This window comes from Anticarsia gemmatalis, chromosome 4, assembly GCF_050436995.1.
Source record: "Anticarsia gemmatalis isolate Benzon Research Colony breed Stoneville strain chromosome 4, ilAntGemm2 primary, whole genome shotgun sequence".
NCBI classification, from domain to species: Eukaryota; Metazoa; Arthropoda; class Insecta; order Lepidoptera; family Erebidae; genus Anticarsia; species Anticarsia gemmatalis.
The window spans coordinates 2646695-2670975 of NC_134748.1; the positions used below are offsets into that span (position 1 = coordinate 2646695).

At 34.1% G+C, this 24281-nt stretch overlaps 3 protein-coding genes and 1 long non-coding RNA gene across 4 annotated transcripts; all 4 read left to right on the top strand.

Moving 5' to 3' along the window:
* The first annotated feature begins 350 nt into the window (after positions 1-350).
* LOC142972650 (leukocyte surface antigen CD53-like) lies at positions 351-3965 on the top strand. Its single transcript, XM_076113935.1, has 5 exons — positions 351-503; positions 1490-1678; positions 2129-2299; positions 3259-3468; positions 3830-3965. The coding sequence occupies exons 1-5, from the start codon at positions 417-419 to the stop codon at positions 3899-3901; spliced, it is 729 nt and encodes a 242-aa protein (XP_075970050.1). The 5' UTR covers positions 351-416; the 3' UTR covers positions 3902-3965.
* Positions 3966-4528: 563 nt separating this feature from the next.
* On the top strand, positions 4529-14380 carry LOC142972213 (tetraspanin-3-like). Its single transcript, XM_076113108.1, has 5 exons — positions 4529-4812; positions 5388-5576; positions 6042-6212; positions 6676-6885; positions 14091-14380. Exons 1-5 carry the CDS (start codon positions 4717-4719, stop codon positions 14160-14162), a joined length of 738 nt encoding a protein of 245 aa, XP_075969223.1. The 5' UTR covers positions 4529-4716; the 3' UTR covers positions 14163-14380.
* On the top strand, positions 7703-13377 carry LOC142972214 (uncharacterized). Its single transcript, XR_012959444.1, has 3 exons — positions 7703-7782; positions 7996-8117; positions 10367-13377. It is a non-coding gene; the product is annotated as an uncharacterized LOC142972214 (long non-coding RNA).
* Positions 14381-14568: 188 nt separating the features above from the next.
* On the top strand, positions 14569-23200 carry LOC142972215 (CD63 antigen-like). The gene is made up of 5 exons (XM_076113109.1): positions 14569-15008; positions 15084-15272; positions 18211-18393; positions 20889-21119; positions 21477-23200. The coding sequence occupies exons 1-5, from the start codon at positions 14946-14948 to the stop codon at positions 21543-21545; spliced, it is 735 nt and encodes a 244-aa protein (XP_075969224.1). The 5' UTR covers positions 14569-14945; the 3' UTR covers positions 21546-23200.
* The last annotated feature ends 1081 nt before the right edge of the window (positions 23201-24281 follow it).

Below are 24281 nucleotides of genomic sequence, written 5' to 3' on the forward strand. Positions count from 1 at the left end.
GGCATGCATGTCACATGAGCATTGTATATACTTTGTAGTTACTATTTCGCTTCGTAGGAAGTAGGATAGGCAGAAAAGACATATTATTACAGTTAGTACAAAGTTATTAAATTATTTTTATCAAATTTATGCTAAATTGAATGTTTATTGTCAATTTTATAATACCTTGTTTATAACAATTTATGTTTATAACTAATGCATTTATCTTTTTTGCTGTATCAGTTTGGCCTACAATTTATTATAAACCTGAATATTACCTATGTGTCATCGTATTGTATTCTGAGATTAGATTGATGTGTCGAGATAACAAAGATATTGGATCGTTCATGATCGATAAATAGACTTCATCTTATTTTCAGTCAACTTATCATTTTCAGTGCGTATCTACATAAGTATTATAACTAAGTTGAAATAACATGATGGCTATGAATTTTAAATTTCGTGTTCCTAAATTTTTGAAGTCAGTGCGGTATTCTTTAGCCGCTGTAAATGGCCTATTTTTGGTAAGTTAAATTGATTTCGAGTACTCATTACCAATATTGCCTGTTAAGCAAACATAACGGGTTATTTAACGATATCTTGTTGTTGAGAACTGGCTGTCAACAGTCGCGTGATATATTGCCAGAGACACTGCAATAATAGTCAATGAATAAGAAATTAATGATCTAGAGCAGTTCAAATCTCGGTGTAAACCTTAAATCCTTTACTTCAATCACATGGGTTTGGGGTGTCAGTTAAAGTAATTAATTACATATTGGCCTCGATTCATTATCTTTAATGAACTAAACTATAGTTAATTGAGCATTTAGGATCATTTTCTTTTTACCATTACTACCTACGTTAGTGGAATCATAGCTCTACATTTCAGATTCGCAGACGCGATAAAAGAGATTATGTCATGAATAAACATCAGATTAGCCTGTTTTATTTCTACACAAGATTAGGCACTCGGTAAACATGTTTGCTTGAGCAAGTCTTAAGTTCGGAAACTAGTGTTCCAAAGAGTATTTAAACTAAATTCTTTTTATATCGTTCGAGGATTTTATTTCCAAAGTAAATGTCCGACAGAAAGAGATTTATTACATAGTCTGCCAACATTATAAAAATGAAGATTACATTTATAGCTATTTTCTTCTAATCCAGTCAATCTCTCTTAGGACGTTGCTGCTTGATTAGGATTATACTGACTTATTCACAATCTTTCAGTAGACTATGCTGATCTTATTAATAAAAATGTTAGTTTTCAACGTTTGGTAAAACCTTAGGCTGCTAGCACACTTATCGATTGTCGCTCGACATTCAATAGCAGAATTCATCGATGTCGATTGATTGTTTCTGTTATACAAGTGCGTCAACATTGATGGTTGACGATCAAAGATTGCATAGATTGCACTAGATCTGGAATTTTTGATAGGAAAAGGGAGGCTCTTGCCCTGCATTGGAACACAATAGAAGTTTAAGTCTCTAATATTTACGGGAATATTTTTAGCTTACAGGATTACTGCTCCTTCTAGTCGGTATTGCAGTGTTGGTGAAATACACGGCATACGATGAGTTGATCACGAACAGGTTCACCAACCTCGCTGGTTTCGTCATAGCAACTGGAATTATAATCCTGCTGGGAACTGTGCTTGGATTCTATGGCGCTATATCGCAACAGTTCTATTTTATCATTGGAGTAAGTACTATGTGCCTGATTGTGCCTATTGTACCTAATATTATCAACTAACGGTAACTATGGGGCTAACGTTCGACATCCTAGTGATCCTAGCCATTGAACTAAGATATCGAAACTATGTGTATGAATCGTCATGTCTATTGTACTATCGATTTAAAGAAAATAATGAAATGAAATTCTTCAGAATTCTTTGATCGCGCATATATATTTTTATTTCGTAAACATTCGTTTCTGCTACTCACGCCGGTGTCTGTGGCTTAACTTAAAACACATCAACGACTTTTCGATAACATCAAACTAGCAAATGTGCAACGGTGAAGAAAAACAGCGTAGCGAAACCTTTGATATTGCTTCTTCCACTCTGCGAAAAAAAGCGATTAATGGGTTGCACTGACTGCTTAATGGCTAATATCTTTGTACCAACGTGCTCATATATATTTTCTTTTACAGTATGTCATCTTAATGCTGGTGGTTCTGGTATTCGAGGTAGCAATAGTAATAGTGGCTTTCGCACTGTCCAATAGTGCGGAGTCAGATATCGGGAGGAGCATGGCTCAAAGCCGTCTGCAATACGGCTCTAGGGTAGAAATCACACAAATATGGGACGACTTGCAAATGGGAGTGAGTAATGCAATATATATTTTACTGTTTAATTTAACTTTGATAGAATATGTGCCGATTTTACTCGATGTGGGATAAGGACAGAACAAAAAACTTAATCTTAACTAGAGACTTGCTTTTGCTCGCGATTTCGTCCTTGTAAGAAGATTTCCCAAATAAGTATCTTATGTTTTAATCCAGGCTCTGTACATCTTCAAAATATGTTCAGTAGTTTAATTAACAAGGGTACTGTTTAAATTTTAATCTGTGTCCAGCTTACAAAGTTGTAACAAGCCTTTCCTCTCTCCTTTTTATTAATTTAGATTCTGCTCCTAAAAAGTATGTGAAAAAAACGAGTGTTTAATCCATTCATTGTAGAAAATTTATCTTAAAACAATTTGCGAAGAGCAATATGAGTCACTTGTGAAAAAATAGTTCACACATCTCCGGATTTTTCACGCCGCTGTTTCGCGGTCTTTGAACCAAAACATATCTATTCTATTTGAGACGTGTTTTGTCATCACTTTTAGTTCTATATAAACTGTTTTACGACTGCTTTATTTACGAGGTCAATATTCCTTGTTGTTATGCCAAGAATAGAGAACAAATCTTATTTTTCGTAATGTAAACTTCAACACATAATAATTTTATGGCCTTGCTGTATTTTGTTCTTGGTACACATGCAGGGTGAGAAACCCAATGAGCGTATCTTATTTAAACTTATTAGATTCCAGAAAATGGAACGTATAGTATTATTGTTGTAATACTATTAGTTTTTAAAAGAAACACAAGGTTTTGAATAGCGTGCTATGAAATATGGCGGTGTGTTGGTTGTGCTTTTATGAAATGCATTGTCGTTCTTTTAACGGGAGTCAACTATTACTATAATATACATGCTTTGGGGTCTAGTCAAATGAAAAGATTAGCTTGTAAGAAGGTAATTCTTGTCTTTTATTAATTCAATGTTTTTGTTCTTCAAGTTTCAATGCTGCGGTGTGACTGGTCGTTTCGACTGGTCCTCCTCGCAGATCCCAGTCAGCTGCTGTTTCATTGACTACGGGACTGTCTCTCCGTTCGAATGCACCACAGCCAATGCGTACACGGAGGGTTGTGCTAGAATGTTGGGAGAGTACTTGGCATACCAGGCTCATGTCGTTGCTGTTTGTGCACTAGTCGCCACTTGTATTCAGGTAAGTTGGTTGAGTACTTAATTGTAATTTTTGGATTAACAGTAATTGGGCTGTGACTACAGTTGCCCGTGGCAACTACAGACCCCAAAGCGGTCTAAACTTAAGTTACTTTCGTATCTGCTTTGTTTGTACTGACTTTTACTGGCAGATTTACCAGATCTAAACACTTCTTGAGAAACGTTTCGATTTCTGTTAATCTTAATGTCTGTAAAGAAATCTGAAGAAATCTAACTGTCGAATAAAGTTATTTGACGATAGAACACTGGCTAAGGGCTTAACCGATCTTTATCAAGTACTATGAACGACGGTAACCTTTTAGTTTTGGTTTTCGAAAATCTTAAATTTGTCGTTTGTTTTACAGATTTTACTGACGGCGTTCAGCGGTTTCCTTGCATGGAGGTCGCGGTCTGAAGAGGTTGAACTGGAGTCTTAATTAAATACTCTATGAATGTTTATGTTGTACAATGTTTAAAAATAATAAAGTGATGTGATTATACCTTACTTAGTATTATTTTACGAAAGACTTTCATTTAAATTTGAATACACAAGCAGTCTCCGGTCTGCGGTGTGCTACGAAAAGAGAATTGAATAAGTCTAGTTTGGAAACAAATTCGCGTCTACGTGTTCTACTATAGCAATACATTCCCACTACACTAACAATTTCATCATTTAATAAGATAGATGAATGTTATTTGATTATTTTCGAAGATCTTTTAAATTCTTACTTCGACGCTGCGCCTGAAAATATTTCCTGAGCAAGTCGCTCAATTACAATAATTAAAATAATATGGAGATGAATACTTCTCTGCAAGATCAAATTCCAAATCTTCATTACTAGTATAACAGAAGTTTAAGGAACATTAATATCATCATGACTATCATGGTTATTACTTAACAAAGAAAATGATTACCTTCTTGGTTAAAACACTGGTCGCCTAGATGCAGGCATACCTACTTTATTAATTTTAACTAAAAATATTTTACTAATAGTTAGCTAGCGTATCCTAAAATGAAAAGTAGGTGTGGCTCCTAAACAAAATTTATGACAGAGGTACCTACTTCAAACTGATATTCGGACGGTATTTGTCATATATTTTGTTGAAAACAAAGACGGAAATGTTAACACGTTGAGATAACAAAGATATTGCCAGAAGATCGATAAACAGGGATGATCGTATTTCCATCTAACTTATCATTATCAGTGCTCGTACACAAAGGAAATATAAATTAAATTGTGTATTTTAAAATATGGAGAAAATAATTGATTTGAAGTATCGATTGCCTTCAGTTCACACAGTGAGCAAGTCCAAAAGATGTTTGACAGCCGTGAATTGCGTGTTTTTGGTAAGTATTGATATTAATTTTATAAAAGGTAAGTTTTTGTTACTATTATTTCCTGTAAAGCAAGCATAACGAGTTGCTTATCGATTTAAGAACATGTTATTCATGATGTCTGGGACTACAATTCAATTAAAATGCAGTGAATGAAAGCGTTGCAATAACAAATACATAAATTACATAACTTCGGCAAGTCCCTATTACCGGATGGAATGAGGAGTTAGTATTTAAGTCTACCATGTCAGCCAGTACGAACGGGCTCTTAAATTTCTTCAAGATTACCCACATCATAAAGCTTTCTCTTACCGATAACGCAAGTGACAAAAATAAATATTTCTTATTTGTACATAAAATAATATGCACAATTTTGAATAGCCATTAACCATTCCTGTTCTAGGTTTTCGTATATAAAACTAATGTTTCATCCGAGCAACTTTCAGCAACCCATCACTAAACGTTCATAAATATTTTTAACAAATATGTTAACAGTTAGCTGAGTGGTGGAGTCAAGACCTCAATACGGGAGGAGATCTTTGCTCAGTAGGACATTAATGTTTTATTTTTTTTTATTATGTTTACAGTTTACAGGAGTGCTGCTCCTTCTGGTCGGTACATCATCGTGGCTTAAACACTCAGCATACGACCAGTTGATCCCGAGCAGGTTCTACAACCTCCCCGGCTTTGTGGCAGCCACCGGGGTCATCATACTCTTAGCCTCCGTGCAAGGATTGTACGGCGGTATATCGCAAGACTTTTGTTATCTTGCTGCAGTAAGTACAAGGGAAATAACAAATATAAATTTTAGCTTTTGTTACTGCTATTTAGGTAAAATATTGGAGGAGAGAATAAGGGGTAGACATTGTCTTTTAATTGCTTCATAATAATACAAAAAAATATGTCCATGCGAATTGATGACAGAAATTATACAACTTTTCAAACCGTGTTCGTCTTTGGATTAAGTTTCTTTTATCAGGTCCGGTCAGCTTTCGACAATAGTTTACCAAATACAGCTTACATATTACTGTTTAAACTCATAGGTTTTGAAATCAAGGCATTGCCAACTATTAATGGCAGCAGTCTATTAATACTTTTGTGATCTGTTTACTAGTAGTTATTTACTCATTTGATATACATAGGTTTACGTTAGGGACAAGATAAGTATTGAAAATTATTTAAAGTCATCTTTGGCAATATTTTATCTGTAGGACTAAATTTTTCTTCTATTTCATTTACAGCACTTCTTTTTAATGCTAGTGGTGTTAATATCAGAGATATGTATCGTGATAGTTGGTTTTGCGCTATCAAATGAAGCCGAGTCACTACTAAAAAGCAGCATGTCAGCAAGTTTTCAACAATACGGAAATAGTTTACAGTCCGTTTTCTTATGGGATGAATTGCAAAGAGGAGTAAGTAGATAAATATATAGGTACCATGACTTTTCTAATAATTAGAAGTAGAATTCTTATAGTTTTAAGTTTTGTGTCTATAACCAAACTGAGCATCAAAATTAGGTACTTGACTTCAGCGACTATTATCGTCATGATGTTTTTTTTATACAAATCCTGAGTCATCATAAGACTAATATTGTGTGGTTCTTATTTGTTTTCTGTAATAAATTAAATATACGACAGAAAGGTAATCATTTTAACTTTATTTTTACACGCATGCCATCCTTTAATAGCTCTTAGTTGACAAACCCCCGGTCTCTGAGATACATTTAGCGGTAGTTTATCTATTCAGTAGCTTTTAAGCTCATATAAACATGTCAGTTTGAATAGATACCGCTAAATATGCCTCAGAAACCGGGCATAAGTTGTCGAACTATAGTAGGTTATTTTAGAAAAAAAAACAGTATTTTTCTGCTTTCAGTTGAAGTGTTGTGGTGTCTCCAGCCCATACGACTGGCTGTCTGATCATGTACCATTCAGTTGCTGCCTCGTGCCATACGGGTCCACTTTGTCATTCAAGTGCGACCTCTCCTACGTGTATATGAGGGGCTGTGCCTCAGCTTTGGGAGAGCATTTGTCGCACCAGACTTATCTCATTGCTATGTGCGCGCTACTCGCTACTTGCCTTCAGGTAAATTGATTTGTATGAGAAAAAACTTTTATAGTTTATTAAAGAGGGACTCTAGACAGCCGCAAATGGAGATATATGTTACGATATGCAAAGTTAACAATGGTTTATTGCCCAAAGGAATTAAATATCGACGCTTGAAAGGCAATCTTTACTTAGCGACATAAATCCGTAAAATGACTTAAATATACCATTCGAACCGCAAGATTTTTCTGCGTCGTTTAGTCTAGGCGTTATAGCTCTACGACGCTTTTTACTGTCGCTTCGATATGCCATGATTTTGTTGAAATCTACATTTTGCGTTTACTAAGCGACCAAAAAAAAGTGATTTTAAGAATATCCGTCAGTTACGACATTCGAACTATTAGGAAAATGAAATTAGTTGATTTTCCATGTATTGATTATTACATTCATTTGTATTTATGTATTTTTACTTGTTATGATTTTTTCCTTTAAAACTACTTAGTAGATTTTACTTATAATAGTCAATTGTAATTTATGCGGTAATGTATTTTCTCTTGTTAATATATTTTATGCCAGTGTCAGTTGTATCAATTCACTTGTAATAGAGTGGAAATATATTAGAGCTTATACATTTTTATTTAAAAACGTTTATTATTTATGTTGTCGATTAGATAGTATTACTTGATTTTTATAATAGAAAAATATGTCGGTTACTGAGTATTACTTGTTTTGCATAATAGATAAAAATGGTGGTTAGATAAATTTACCTGTACGCAAAATTATATTTCTCGTCGCTAAGGAACTACATGAGTTTAAAAACCGTCGCGTAGGCATGCGCGATACTTGAAATGAGTCGCCTATACGGGCTCTCAGTCAGGCGCCGGCCGTCGCTAAGAGAGGACGTACACATTTTGGCGCGCATTTAGCGAAGTCGTGGTAAGTACCTATTCAACCAGTATACGCAAAGGTAGTAACTATTTTAAAACAAATTATTTCGATCTTTGTGATTCTAAATTATTTTTACCAATGAAACATGATAGGTACATTACCTAGTTATTGTTTTGGTTCGCGGGAAGAGATACGATAATGACCGTTACCTATTGACTTGTTCAAAGTGCTAATTTTAAATCGGTTTTATGTTCATTTTAGTTACAATGAGTTGCGAGCGGAAACGACGTAGTTCATCCATAGTCGAGATGGCGTTGGTGAATGCAGGCATAACAAGAAAATTTCCACAGTGTCGAAGACGATTGAGTTATGATCTAAACGCAGTTAGTACCCATTTTTTATGTCTTTTATGACGAGCAAGCCTCGAACACAAATATTTGTTACGCGAACACTGTTTCGTTACCGCTTCTCAGTTAGGCAACTATGTTCGCTAGTCCATACGGGGTGAACCGTCGGCCTTGAAACATCTTTGCGGCGATCCTATGTTGCGGTCTGTGTAGACAGTCCGAGCACCGTAATAGTTGGGACCAAATAGTAAAAAGTCGCATACATTATAATGAGTCCCGACCGTTATGCACTATAATTATTGGTTTGTACATGCATTGCCCGCGACTTTCTTTTTCTTATTTTATTATTTTTAGAGTGCGAGTCAGTGTTTAGGGATTGCAATCCGGTCCGCCGGATCCAGTGTTTGTATTTGAAATATTTTCGTCAAGTGAGAAAATAATTAGTATGCTCTCCTCTAGTAGGTAGGTACTTACAGATAATTACATTAATAGTAATAGTATTCAGTAATTAATGAATAGTATTCATTCGTCTTTTCTGAGCTAATGAAATTAAGATATAATAATTCTAAGTAATCAAATAATCAGTCTCAGTTATTAATGTAATTATCTGGCAATAAAATAATGTAGCAATTAGGAATAACTTTGTCCACGCAAAGTTTGATTAAATCGTCATATTTAGCTTTTGATATGGGAAGCTGTGATCGATAACAAGGTAAAAGAGATATCTTGGGTTTAGACTGAACGTCAACATCAAAGGACGCCGTAGTAGGGTTCATAGAAGTTTTGTATTGAACGTTTTGCTTGCCTTTTCTGAAAGTCATAATACGGATCTTGCTTATCTTTCCAGTTAAATTACCTTTAAAATATTTGTCACCAATTCCATCCCATCTATAAAAGTCTTCATAACTCAGTCTTTCCACCTCAAAGGGGGTTGGTTCTTGCCTAGCAGTTGCAAAAACTGTAAACCATTGTGATGGTGCGTAAACAGTTGTATTCTTCAATCTGTTTTCAATAACAGCATGCACTGTATCTACGGGCATGTATGTGTGTCCAGTCAAGAGAAAATTAATTTGAATTGTGTTGATATTTTTGCACTCTTGTAGTGAATAATGCAACATTGCCATCACAGTTCGGTTGCGGTTTTGGCCTGGACAACAGTCACAATACAACAGTAATCGTTTGACATTTCCTCTGGCATCTACCGATTGAATATATTTGTGCAATATAGTTGCAATCTCGTTAGCACCACGCTTACCATTGCTCTCGTCCCAGTCAATGTTAAAATTTTCTTGAAATATTTTACGAAAAATTCTGTCACTTACTACGTCCACACCCTGTTCCACATAATGCTGCTTGTAGAGTTTATACAGGTTGGTGACAGTAAGAATTGTTGGCAAACAAATCTTCTACCTTCTCCTTCGTTGATGAAATATTTGATAGTATAGTTGCATTTATTAGAGTCAGTACGTTTTTGTTTTATATTTTCTTTTTGTGATAGGGATACTATCCAATCACGGCGACGTGTTTATTCAAATTGCCAAAAAAATTAAATAAGCTTTGTCTTCTTTCTTCGGACAAAGACCCGCAGTCATTGCCACATTTCTTGCCAGAACAAGGATTAGGTAATATAGTCTTTGCCGGAACAACTAAACCCTTATTTGTTGTATATTGTTGACCAGAATTTTTATTTTTTGAACGGATTTTTCTTGAATTTATTATTTTAATTCTCGTTGCGGATTCTCCGACTACATAATCTTCGGTATTGCAATCACTGTCTTTGACCTTTGAAAAATTTTTAGTGTGCCGTCTCCTAACTTTTTTTTCCGTTGCTTGTACATCGTCTTCTGACATAATGCCTTCTTTTCCTTCTGACCAATCTGAATCACAATCAATATCCCCATAAAATGTAGAAAAATCTTCTTGATCAGACAGATAATCTATGTACTTGATGTCTTTTTTTAATTTTCTTTTACCAACTTTATTTTTGATCGAATTTTGTCCTTGACTTGGCTCTGCAGATGTCGACGGAACATCATGGTCTGACATAAGTGGTATAAGTTCTGTGTCTTTCTCAACCTGGTGTACTTCAATGGGTTCAACGGCTAACGCGATATTACATACGCGATCTATCTATCATATCTCACTTGAAGAAAATATTTCAAATACAAACACCGGATCCGGCGGACCGGATTGCAATCCCTATCAGTGTTCGGTAGGGGTCCAGTTTTTATCATCTAGGTTTTTATTTAAAAAATAGACCGTATTAATCTTACTTTTTTTTTCAGTCTGCGGCATACTCATCTGGTTATAACACAAAAGAGTTTAACGAAGCCTCCAGGATTGAAATTTTAGAAGATTTAACTTTGCCAGTTCTTGCCAATAGCCGCACACACGCAACTGATAACACTGAAGTTACTGGTTTGGTTCCCGATGCACATATATCTATTGATCGCGTATGCAATATCGCGTTAGCTGTTGAACCCATTGAAGTACACCAGGTTGAGAAAGACACAGAACTTATACCACTTATGTCAGACCATGATGTTCCGTCGACATCTGCAGGGCCAAGTCAAGGACAAAATTCGATCAAAAATAAAGTTGGTAAAAGAAAATTAAAAAAAGACATTAAATACATAGATTATCTGTCTGATCAAGAAGATTTTTCTACATTTTATGGGGATATTGATTGTGATTCAGATTGGTCAGAAGGAAAAGAAGGCATTACGTCAGAAGACGATGTACAAGCAACGGAAAAAAAAGTTAGAAGACGGCACACTAAAAATTTTTCAAAGGTCAAAGACAGTGATTGCAATACCGAAGAAGATGTAGTCGGAGAATCCGCAACGAGAATTAAAAAAATAAATTCAAGAAAAATCCGTTCAAAAAATAAAAATTCTGGTCAACAATATACAACAAATAAGGGTTTAGTTGTTCCGGCAAAGACTATATTACCTAATCCTTGTTCTGGCAAGAAATGTGGCAATGACTGCGGGTCTTTGTCCGAAGAAAGAAGACAAAGCTTATTTAATTTTTTTTGGCAACTTGAAAAAACACGTCGCCGTGATTGGATAGTATCCCTATCACAAAAAGAAAATATAAAACGAAAACGTACTGACTCTAATAAACGCAACTATACTATCAAATATTTCATCAACGAAGGAGAAGGTAGAAGATTTGTTTGCCAACAATTCTTAGCAGCCACTTTGAATATTTCTGACAAAACAATTTACAGTATTGTAAAAAATGCTACTTGGGGATGTGCACGAGAAGATATGAGAGGGAAATGTGAGCCACCAAATAAGACCAAACAATCTACTATAGATGCAGTTAACAGGTTCATCAAAGAATTACCAGCTGTCCCTTCGCACTACTGCCGTCAAGACTCAAGCAAAGTTTACCTACCCCAAGAATACAAAAATGTCACCAACCTGTATAAACTCTACAAGCAGCATTATGTGGAACAGGGTGTGGACGTAGTAAGTGACAGAATTTTTCGTAAAATATTTCAAGAAAATTTTAACATTGGGTTCCATGTACCTAAAAAAGATAAGTGCCTTAAGTGTCTTCAATTTGAAAATAACAATGACCCCGATAAGCTAAATGAAAAGAAAGAACATGAAATAGAAAAAGAAGAAAGTTATGCTCGTTTTAAAGTTCATAAAAATATTCATAAGGATGATCCTTCAACTCTCTGTGCTAGTTTTGATCTCGAAAAAGTACTTAACACACCCTATGCACAGTCTATGCTTTTGTACTACAGTAGAAAACTAGCTGTGTACAATTTGTGTGTTTATGAAAATGGAACTCGGAAAGTTTTTTGTTACTACTGGGACGAGAGCAATGGTAAGCGTGGTGCTAACGAGATTGCATCTATATTGCACAAATATATTCAATCGGTAGATGCCAGAGGAAATGTCAAACGATTACTGTTGTATTGTGACTGTTGTCCAGGCCAAAACCGCAACCGAACTGTGATGGCAATGTTGCATTATTCACTACAAGAGTGCAAAAATATCAACACAATTCAAATTAATTTTCTCTTGACTGGACACACATACATGCCCGTAGATACAGTGCATGCTGTTATTGAAAACAGATTGAAGAATACAACTGTTTACGCACCATCACAATGGTTTACAGTTTTTGCAACTGCTAGGCAAGAACCAACCCCCTTTGAGGTGGAAAGACTGAGTTATGAAGACTTTTATAGATGGGATGGAATTGGTGACAAATATTTTAAAGGTAATTTAACTGGAAAGATAAGCAAGATCCGTATTATGACTTTCAGAAAAGGCAAGCAAAACGTTCAATACAAAACTTCTATGAACCCTACTACGGCGTCCTTTGATGTTGACGTTCAGTCTAAACCCAAGATATCTCTTTTACCTTGTTATCGATCACAGCTTCCCATATCAAAAGCTAAATATGACGATTTAATCAAACTTTGCGTGGACAAAGTTATTCCTAATTGCTTTAAACACGAATTTGTGGCCATTCCACGCGCAACAAACGTTAAAGATTGTCTACCTGAATCAGACATTGAAGATTGTGATATTAATACTTAGACCCAATTATGATCCAAAGATATCTTACTATCTTGATCTTAATGATCAAGACAATATCATTATTATTACGCTGCAATGCCTATTAAAGATTTATTTTGTAAGGTATAATTGTACCCTCAGATTATTTTTATATTGCTATATTTTTGATAAAAAAAATATATTGATGGTTCCTAAACACTAATTGTGTTGTGATAATTATATTAGTTATGTAAAGTAACTCAACGACAGCGATTTGATGATAAATATATATTGATTGTACCTAAATACTAATTGTGTTGTGATAATTATATTAGTTATGTAAAGTAACTCAACGACAGCGATTTGATAAAAAATATTATTATATTGATTGTTCCTAAATACTAATAGTTTTGTGATAAATAACATAACTAATATAGTTATGTTAATTAAGTAACTCAACCACAGCTATATAATTCATTGTGTCAAAACACTACACTATTGGTTAATATTATTGTTTCTTTTTTAAGGATGTTAATTTTATTGATTTGTTGTCTATGAATAGTTTATAGGTACATAATTGCTATACTAACAATTGTGACTTTTGTGTTTTTATAAAGTGACTGATGAAGATGGTGGTGCAATTTATAATAAAAAAAATTGATCTCAATATTGATCTCAGACTGAATGTTATGTCATATTCAAGAGTCTCTTTAGTTTTGTATGGTCGGCACTACGGAGCCTATTATTTTTTTTAATTTTCAATAAAGACTTTGATTCAATAATAATTGATTTCATTTATTTTCGTGCATAATACAATGCACAACTATACCTGTTTTTATTATTTTATGTCAGTTACGAAAAGAGGTTTGGGGTAATCTTAATGACTAAGATACAATTTCCATAATCACAAATGTAATTAAATAATGCTTAGGTAAATTTACTTGATTTATTTTCAACTACCAGATCTTTTTAGATTAATTTTCTTGTTTCAAATATCTAAATCAATTAACTTTATCTATTTTTACAAGTTATAGATGTTCTTCAGTTATTATTTAGATAATTTTACCTGTTTTTTAAATCAGGTAAATTGTATCTAACCGACATAAACCGGTGTTTATAAAAGAGTATGGTGTCTGATTTTGACATATGAAATAGCTATGAAAAAAAGATTTCTTTGAGTGTTAACATCATTTTAATCCAATGAGTAAGAGAATTTTAATGAATTAAAATAAAAAAAAATTAACTTTATATCACTCTCCTGTAAAGTTGACTCAGTGTCGCTTAGTAAGGATTGCCTTACAAGCGTCGATATGGTTGATTTTACATCCTTAACAATTTATCTTTTCTAACAGATTATTAGTCAAGATGTTAAATAAAATACTTATCTTTTGTATTAAAGTAGAATAAAAATGTATCAAATGATAAAATAAATGAAATTTCCCAATTTTTATAATGGAGATGATCAGTATTTTTATTTTGTTTTCAGGTAATAATAATGTCGTTGAGTGGGTTAATGGTATGGAGGTCGAAACGCGAAGAGGTCGTGTTCAAGTCTTAAATAAATGTTCTGTTCTATTGTTTATACACTTTGTAAATAACCATTGTTTATAGAGTCATGTAATAAATAATTTTTATTGTCATAATATATTATGTCTTGTTTTATAAATAAAATAAGATGTTTAAAAACGAAAATACGAAAAATAAATAAAAAAAGTTATTTTGTGTCAGTATACCTTTATCTACTCCTTTCTCTTGCTGATTAAAAAATGTTTCATACGTATTTCTTTCATTTACCTCAGTATTGTACCCACCATGCGTAAATCCTTGCCAAAATATTGAAAAATAGCTCCCCATCCTCTTTCCTTTACAATAAAATTGCAGATTATAATAGAAATGAAGTTGAAGAGTACTGTATGTTTTTCTTATCGCTACCTGTACGTCGTAACATTGAAGCCGTTACGAGTCTTACGAGCATCGAGCCGAGTTAAAATTAACACATTTTGTCATATCGACTGTAAATTGCGCGCGAAGCTATTGTGTCTAACTATCGCAGCAAATAAAACAACTAACGATTAAAAAAACAAATTAAAAAAAGTTTACAACCGATATTGATATATTCATAATTGTGCCAACGAGAAAAAAGTTTCTATACCTAGCTCAGTCTGAGATGTTTCGTGTTTGAGAGTGAACGACGTGCGCCTCTGATAAATCCGCTTGTTTTCCTTATCAAGATTAATGTACCTACCTATAGTGATAAAAATATCTGTAGCCAGTTAAAACTACGACGGTGGAAGCTGTCACGCGAGTGCACACGTAGCAATTTGAATATATTACAGTGAAAATGTGGTCCAAACTGTTTACAACTGTTAAGTATATTTTAGTGACGGTGAATTTTCTGTTTTTGGTAAGTGGATATCTAACTGTGGTTATTTTCTATCAGGCGATAGTTAGATAAATGTTATGTGATGTGAAATTGCAGATCACTGGCATTATAATATTGTCAGTCGGCGCCTCAGTACAATCGGCTTACAATGGTTACCATCCGTTCCTATCAGAGAGATTCTTCTCTCTGCCAGCGTTCTGCATCGCGACCGGTGTTATTATATTCCTGATATCATTCTTCGGATTCTATGGAGCCTTCATGGAAAACTATATTATGAACATGGCGGTAAGTGGAACATTTTTTATCTGTACGTCATATTATGGCCATGAAAGCATCTGTTATCTCATAAGTGATCTGATTTGTGCGAATCGTTGCGACCGTAGTGATTGATGTTAATTCAACCTCATAATTGATGATTCGTGGATTTTTCATTCGACCACACTATGTAAAAATGTAAACTTTACATAAGTACCCATAGGTAAATACTAACATTAAATCTAGGTCATAAAATTCATTGTATCTTTATGACTGAAATGCAACTGTATATGGATAATAATAGTTGTTCTATTAGCATCCAGCTAACATAGTGTAAAGAAGACGTCATTCATGTAAACACAGTTATCGTGATTGCGACGATATTTACAAGATAATTACATCATTATTTGTGAGAACAAAGGTTTTGACATAAACTCAACGGGTATCTGGTCCGGGGCGTACGGAATTAGCCCAGTAGCACAAAATATAGATCAGTAGTTTACTCTTTATAGTACCAAGCCGGGTGCCCTATTTTCCCGCCATTCTCGCTGTCATGGCGCCTCGAGAAATGTCACTTGTAATAAATTACCAGACACTTAATCTTCAATGATAATAAAAGCAAATACTGTTCCTAATTAGTTATGTGATTTTAAGATTTAAATTGTAAGGTTTTGTTCTCGCAATGCGGAATGAATGTGTAAAAGTATTTATTTAAGTAATGTTTAAAATGTATAAACAAACTAAGATACGATAAGATAATTTAATTATTTATTTTGTTAGTAATAGTATCTTCCTCAAGATCATGATATTAAAATTATTTCAAAACCTTATGAAATTTAATGAGTTGCTATTTCGAATCCGGAAGGCCACTAAAGTGCAAACATGTTCAGCATGCAAATAAGAATTCATCCTTTTTTGCATTTGGTAATGGTGAGAAGATGTTTAAGCAGGTTTAATAGATTCGAATACATAGAAAAATAAAATGAAAAGAAGAAGAATAAAACAAAGAAATTAATAATATATTTTTAACCTGTTTACCTACTGGCTGTTTTCACCACTTTTGGACAGTTTATTAGTCAACTTATTAGATTAAATTTTAGAGTAGTATTCATATATTTAGTGTCATTATTTCTAGCAGATAAGTTATCTGACACTTGTACACAAGCGGTAAAACTAGCCCTTAGCCTATCAATACCCACCTGCCTTTATCTGTCAAAGATTTGAATTATATCGTAGAAATATAATATGACAAAGAGCATAACAGATGGAATGATGCATTTTTAAGCAAAAATTTTAGTTTTTTATCAGCTTAGCGTGATAGTGAATCAACGATTGGATGAACACTGACAACTCGGTCACATTGACACGCATGAAGATCTCCTTTATTTATGAGTAAATACACAAATGTCTTTCTTTAATTCTTTATTGGGTAGACTGCTTTCAATGTGATTTTTTCTATTGTTTTTCTAGAAATTATACATAGTATTCAAATATTAACAATATCACATTCGGCACATTGCTTAAGAATTCCATTTTTTGAGTTAGAATACTTAGACGCAAATTTACGGAACTTTTACAATTACATATTAAACAGACCCCTGCAAAAAAAAAAGAAATACCACGTCGTCAGTGGAACGCAGGTTTGCGGCCTCCCCTTTGATTAAGGTTCCTTTGCTCCTAGAGCCCGCCTGATGGTGATCTTACAAACCTAATAAAGTTGTCATTTTAATATGGTATATTAGATTATTTCCTGTATTATAATAAATCCGATAATGAATGAAAAATATTGTCAAAAGATTAAATCAGTGTAAACATAATCAAATCACTTTGTTCCTTATCTTTATTCATTGTTTAATTGACAATTGTAGTGCTACAAGTACCTATTTGATAATAATTTGTTTGTTTAAAAACGTGATTGAGCGTGTCTGAGACGAAAAATTTTACGGTTAGATATTCTGATTTATTATTTTTATAGTCCGACGACTAAGCTGACTTTGGCATGCACTATTTTCTTAGATAATAACCAAGAATTAAATTAAAACAAAAAATATGGAGTTGAAATATAAAGTAGCTGTATTAGACAGGCCACCGTCATCTGCACAAGTCTGCATCACTGATGCCCAAAATTCTTAATTTTGTACTAAGTTGTGGAACAGTCAGACCATGTTAGACATGCCATTTATGCTCTTTTCCGAGTGCCTTTTCAAAGAAAGACAATCATGGTGAACGTGCGTAATACTGATACTAGATAACTAGTCAAGTACCTCTTCATTTCAGCCCTTTATGATAAACACCATGTTTAAAGTGTCGCTATGAGTTATATAATTACATTTTACAAATGATTACTTAGGATGCGGGTTGTTAAAATCTAGGAATTAATGACTTTCTTTTGGAAACTCTGTTTAACTATCCACTAAAAGATATAGGCCAACTAATCTATTATTAATGTAGCAAACAATATGATGAACTTTACTAACTAGGGTTGCTAGACTCAGCCATATGAATCCCGGGACAATCCTCTAGATGAATTGTAATGGTGATAATTAGGTGTAAATAAAGGGTGGCTCATTTTAACCATCCCTGTCTAGATGGCTTAGGCAGTGGAGTAACTATACCATTCGAGGCCCGTGGCAAAATCATGGGTTGGGCACCTCCTTTGAAACGTATGATAAATAAAAAATGTTAGGAGTTGGGATACTCGTCTGATCGCGGGCCCCTTCCGGCTGGAGGCCCGTGTAGTTTTGCCGACTTGCCATCCTGTAGTTACGCCACCAATTATATTTTGCATAACAGAATAAAAGTACCCAGCATAAAGCTTTCTCAAGAATTGGACATCTAATTAATCCTCGAGCTAATATTTCACAATGTGTTACCTACCAGAACTAATCGATAGGATCTGTCTTCTTCTACATAATACAGAAAAATGTACCATACATAATGACCTAATAAAGTCTTCCAAATATTCCAGTTCGCGGGGGCCATGATCTTGATGTTCGTATTCCAACTGTCAGCATGCATTGCTGGCTATGCCCTGAGAAGTAACACCGTGGCGCTAGTGCACCAGCAACTGACATCGACCATGACTCTGTATGGCACCGGCACTGGCAAGAGTGTGGAGGTCACCAGGCTTTGGGACCAAGTTCAAGAAGACGTAAGTAACCCCACGTTTACCAATTTCCTCTTAGGCTCTTCGTACACAATACTCAGTCCTGATGTCTCTTTTGTCTTTCGACGACTTCGAAATAAAGGTTTGTACACAAGTACATGTTGCCGTCATTTTGAGTATGAAGGGCTCAATGAAGGATGCAGGAATAAATACTTTACTGTCACATTGTGGGGCAAAGGCCTCCCGCCAATCATCCAGATAGGTGTTCAAATCGTATCGCCAATGTTTTCTCGGCCTGTCTTGCCATAGTCGTCGACCTACAGTAAATAAATAAACAAATAATATGCGACTTCGTGGCTTTGTGACATCCTCTGCGTGGAAAGATTTCAAAGCACTTATTTACCTTAGTTGTGTAGTAATCATCATATTCGACTGCTTTCGTGGCACAGTGGTTAAGGTCACGACGCCACTACCATTGCGTCGGGAGGTCGTGGGTTCGATTCCCACACGGAACAATTATTGATGCGACCCACAAATAATTGTTACGGGTCTGGTTGTGCTTGTTGATGTATGTTTGTAAAAGTCTCCGCGACATTAGACCAAATTATAGTGCGGGAGGTGTCTTGCCTCTAAAAATAATGTATATTTTAGATATTTAACTATATTTAGGTATTTAAAATAGTGAAACAATGATAAAAATAACGCCCAGTAACCAAAAGACGAAAGATCATAGGTTAATTCACGCTAGCGTGCAATTAATAGTCACATGAACAATTGCGTCTCATTTAATGACAAGATGAGATAATATTCTTACCTACATACCTATACTTACGTCACGGCTCAGTTGTGTAACAATTCTGAAGGTATGAGGCGTTGTGGACATCCTTTGAATCGTCGCCGACCGCCGTCTAAAAGTCTGCACAATAATATTCATCATTTATAATTAAGTATAAGTTTTATTTTGTATGTATTAGTATATTTTTAAGTTGTATTTTATTTATTGTATATCTATCTGGGCCTCAGTTGCCTGAAACAAAGGAATAAATAAATAAAAAAAAGTACGCGCTCCAAGTGTATTGTGCGTGTTCGTTTCGCATTTTCCTTGCGATTTGCAGCTATATTCTGATACATAAAGTTGTTAAGCGAGTCCTCGGTATGTTCCTATAGGTTGTACAGATTGCGTATACCTTAATCAATATAACTCATGGCTGTGATACTGTTGGTCAAGAGTCTTACAGAATGAGAAGGAAGGACTGGGTCTTGAGTCCACCATGTAAGTGGCGATTTTGGTCTTTGGAACCATTAAATAACTGTTTTAAAAGAAACTTCGACGTACAAAGTTTTGTCACGACGTATTCACTGCTGGAACAAACGATATTTGTTCCTAATACAAACAAAATATCGGAAATTGTAAAAATAAAATAAAAGTAATTGGAGTGTATTCTTAAAAGTAATGATTACCTAGCTTAAGAAATAAGGAAAAATGTTATAATAATAAACCAGAATCACTTTGAGACGACCCACTAATGACCTCCGCGAAAGATTAAATCGAGTTTTATATAATTGTCGCTAGGAGACTTTTAAAGAGTACTTTTATAAAAGATTCAGGTGTTATATGTAGTTCCTACATTTTAACAACACTGGACTCTACCTCAGTCTTTTAGGCTTTGGTCGGAAACCGATCAAAAGTACAATGTTATTACCGACCTGCCATTTATTATGCATCTTTTACTGATATTTATTTAAAGGTGCAGTGTGTCTTCCATTTTTTTTAACCCATTACTGTCCCACTGCTGGGCAAGGGTCTCCTCCCAAACGAGGGAGGGGTAAGGCCCTGAGTCCACCACGCTGGCCAAGTGCGGGTTGGGGACTTTGCATGCCCTCAATAAATATATTAAACGTTATGTGATTTGATAATAGAAAACATGTTGGTATAAATAGTAATAGTAGAAAATAAATCAATGTTCTCCACTTGTGTTATAATCGGTTTGTGACGCTACTCGTGACCAATTGCCGACCGCGTGATGTATGACTCAACTACTTTACAATAAGTTAGTGGTAGTTAGTGCCTTTTGATAAAAACTCGCTGCCTTCCTATATATTGTCTAAATATCACTAAAACTCACCAATTTCTAGATATGTGACTATGTAAAGTGCAAGGGAAAGGAAAAAGTTAAACCAAAAGATGATCATTTGAACCGTTTTGAGCAAACCTCAAATTTGAATTTATGCTCCTACAATTATATCTTTCTAAAACTATAAATGCCTATACTAAAAAGATTATTAGAATGGTTATGATAATCTCTCTGTCATACCATGACTGTACGGTTGTTTTGGAGGTAGGTATATGGGTTGTCTTTATCCTAGATACACATTTACGATACTCAATCCCCTGGGAAAACCTACCACGCAGACGACATCTGGTTTAGAAACTACTTTTCTTATACTTTATACCTGGGTCAAGATTTCTAGACCCTCCACCTCTCCCCCTAAAACAAAACGTATCACAATTCTAAGTTAATATTTTTTTTTGTTTTAAGTTCCAATGCTGCGGTGTAGTGAACGCCAGCGACTGGCTGATTCCCCTCGGCACTCAAGACACTGGTGGTCTACCAGTGAGCTGCTGCAGCCACGTGTACGGCACTGTCCAGACTTTCAACTGTTCCGTCCCTTCGGCTTATACCGCCGGCTGTTCCGACTCCTTCGGCAACTGGGTGCAGTCACACGCTGCGGGCATCGGCGTGGCTGGGATCTTTTTAGTTTTAATGCAGGTATGTATCTATTAATTAGTAGCTGTTTAACTGTACATGACAAGGGATTGGCCAAATGTCTACCAGGATCATATAAAACTGAGAAACGGAAGAAAGGTTTCGGCATTCACGCTGAAGATTTGCCGGTAAAGGGACTTTGTTTACCTTAAAAAACGGTATTAAAAGGTATACAAATAAATGCAAAGTTGCAAGAACTCAGAAATAAAATCAGCACTTGCTTTAACTTAGGTTATTAACTTTTTCTGTTATTATCTATCTATCTATGTTAAATATTATAGTTTACTTGAGGCTTCTTAAAAAGGACTTACTTGTGAAAGATACTTGCGATTTTCTTATATAATATTTTTCTAATTCCAGGCATTAGCCGTGGCAGGAGCATTGTGGATGGCAAAAATATCTAGAGAAGAACATGGAGCGTACCCTTAATATAACTATATATTAACAATTCATTAAAAAACTTGTATTTATCAGAGTTTCATGTCAGAATATCTATGGCATCACTCTTTGTTAAATACGAGTACTTTAAGAATCAGTTTCACAACCTATAAATATGTGTTAAAGTTTAAACAAACAAACCGATAGACAAACTATCTGCTGGATAAAATTACAGATAAAGCAACTGGCAAATTTCAATTAAATAAGCTTTCTTATACTTATTCATAAGTAGTGAAACTGGGCCTAAGTTTTGTAATAAAAGGTAAGCCGGTATCACCTTGATAAATGTTAATTAGTTTAAAAAGTGGAGTTTTAATAGATTGTTACTTTATTCATCAGATAGTTTGTAAGTGGTATAACCGTCACTTAGTATAAGGAATCCTTTCATTAAAACCACTTATTTAAATATACGAACAAAGCTTTTTGTTACCGCATTTAGTACTAGTGTACGTATGCATTTTATTTAGGATTTTCATGTTTGTAACAGAATTAGTAGCAACTAATAATATTCGTCAATCAACCAACGTAGGCAGGTTTTAAAGAGGTTTAAACCAAAGAACTGGTTGACAATTTAGGGGAGCATTTAAAAAAAGATGAAGTTTAGCCCTCTTATTCATAAAAATATATGAAGTAATGAAAGTGTTTTGTTTCTTTCACTCCTTAGCGAAATGAAAAAGAGAAAACATATTATAGTAGCTTGTTAACTAAAATAGGTTAATAGTGTGTTTATGAATAAGAGGGTAAGTTTTTTATTAATAATTATCAATGAATTTTTTTTCCATAAAGTTGCGCCTTTTTATTTGGTTAGAACATAATAGAATTGTTCCTGCATAAATTGTTATAGCAACTTTGGTGAAGAAAACAACTATTATAGTTTGTTGCAGCCGTTAGTAGAGTTTGGATTTACTTAAGCACACAGTACATATTATTATTAATTATCTGCATATTAAGATATTGCTCTATAGTTATTTTCTTTTAAATACTGAAAATATATTATTGTAATCTTCAAGTCTTCATTTCAGTTATCGTTCACCAAACATAATTAAATAATAAAGGAAATGCTACTAGAACCTTACAAAATAACCACTATTTAAGGGCTACGATGTTCTTCCAAACCAAATTAAGATTTAAGTTTCAAAATATATAAATAAATTATGTCTATAAATTAATTCCTTCTTCCACTCCTAACGCCATCTATGATGGTGCTGATGAACTATTTAAAAAAAATATATCAACTGAGTTTTATGCAATAAACTTTTTAACAGTTAATTAGATATCGTAAAATTATTTTATTTAAAAGATGTATTATTTGTTTTATAATTTGACGTTGTTAAATGTGCCAGTATGTTAGTTCTATTGTAAATATTTTATTATTATTTATTTACATGATTAGCAATCTTCTGTCAAAAAAAACCGCACAAAATGCCGGGATACCATAAAATAAAGACGTATTCTTGAAGCATTTTTTAATGTATTAAAAAACCGTAAAAAAAGCATTTAAATTCTTTTTCTTTTACAACGATCAGTATTTTTGGTTTCTCAGTAAGATAATATTATAATATCTATATGCAATTATTGTTGTTTATTTATTTGTTGTATGTGTGATTAGTTAAGTGAAACGTATGAAAATAAATGTTTTAAATCGAGTTTTGAATTTTATTTACCTTTTGTGGTATGTGTTCTACTTTTACGAAAGTCAATAAAGAGACAGGTCATAAAAAAACAAAGGGGAGTTTTTTTTAATAAAGGTTAATGGACTCTAGCCCTATTTATAACGGTAGATATTCGTAGCATATATTACTTTTATACTGTGTGCTTACTAAAACACGTTTATTTACATTACTAGTTTCAAGTTTTCATTTTGTTCCATAAATTTCCAAAGAATTTCGAGATTCTGTCATATTTTTTTAGGTTAGCAAAAATATCCTACCGAACTCTATTCGTGTAAATTTTAGGAATGTTCAACTTAACTCTCTTAGGAAACACATTTTTAAAATTACTCGAAAAATTTCGGACGTAACTTCAAGCATTTAAAGCCAAGAACTTATTGTTTGTACGTATTGAATTCTAAATATAGTATCGTTCATTAAAATCAATTGTTGTGCAAATACTTGGTTACTAAAGAAATGGGCGACACAGCTCATATTATTATGAATGTTTGGATTAAAATAAGTCTGACTTATGTTAATAAATACATACATAATTTCACTCCTTTTTCCCGTAGGGGTAGGCAGAGACCAAAGAACACCACTTGGTACGATCCTTACAAACTTCCCTTGCCTGAATGATACATCCGTACATCTTGTCATACAGAACCGCTGATTGCGAGTACTTCGCACCTGACCTTTTTTCAAGACATCGCCGATGTGATCTGTCTTTCTAGGACGCCCCCTCCCGGCGTTTCCATTTACATTTCTATTTTAGTTTGTATAAAGGCATCGTTTGTCTTTCTTATCCTATGTCTCTTCTATTTATCTTTTATTTTCTGTGCAGTAGCTTGTCACTATATTTAGGCATTTAATGTAGGTAGTTCACTGGCACATGCTGTACTCGAATTCCTAATAGGATAGGCCTGCCTCTGTCATAAAAAAACGTCTTAGTTGCCTAATGTTGTCAATAGATGGCGTACTTTTAAACAAGCAAACAACAGAAAATAGTTTTAGGTTGTATTATTTAAAAACATACATACATAATTTATTTAGAAATAGTCCTGCGCAAAATACGCGA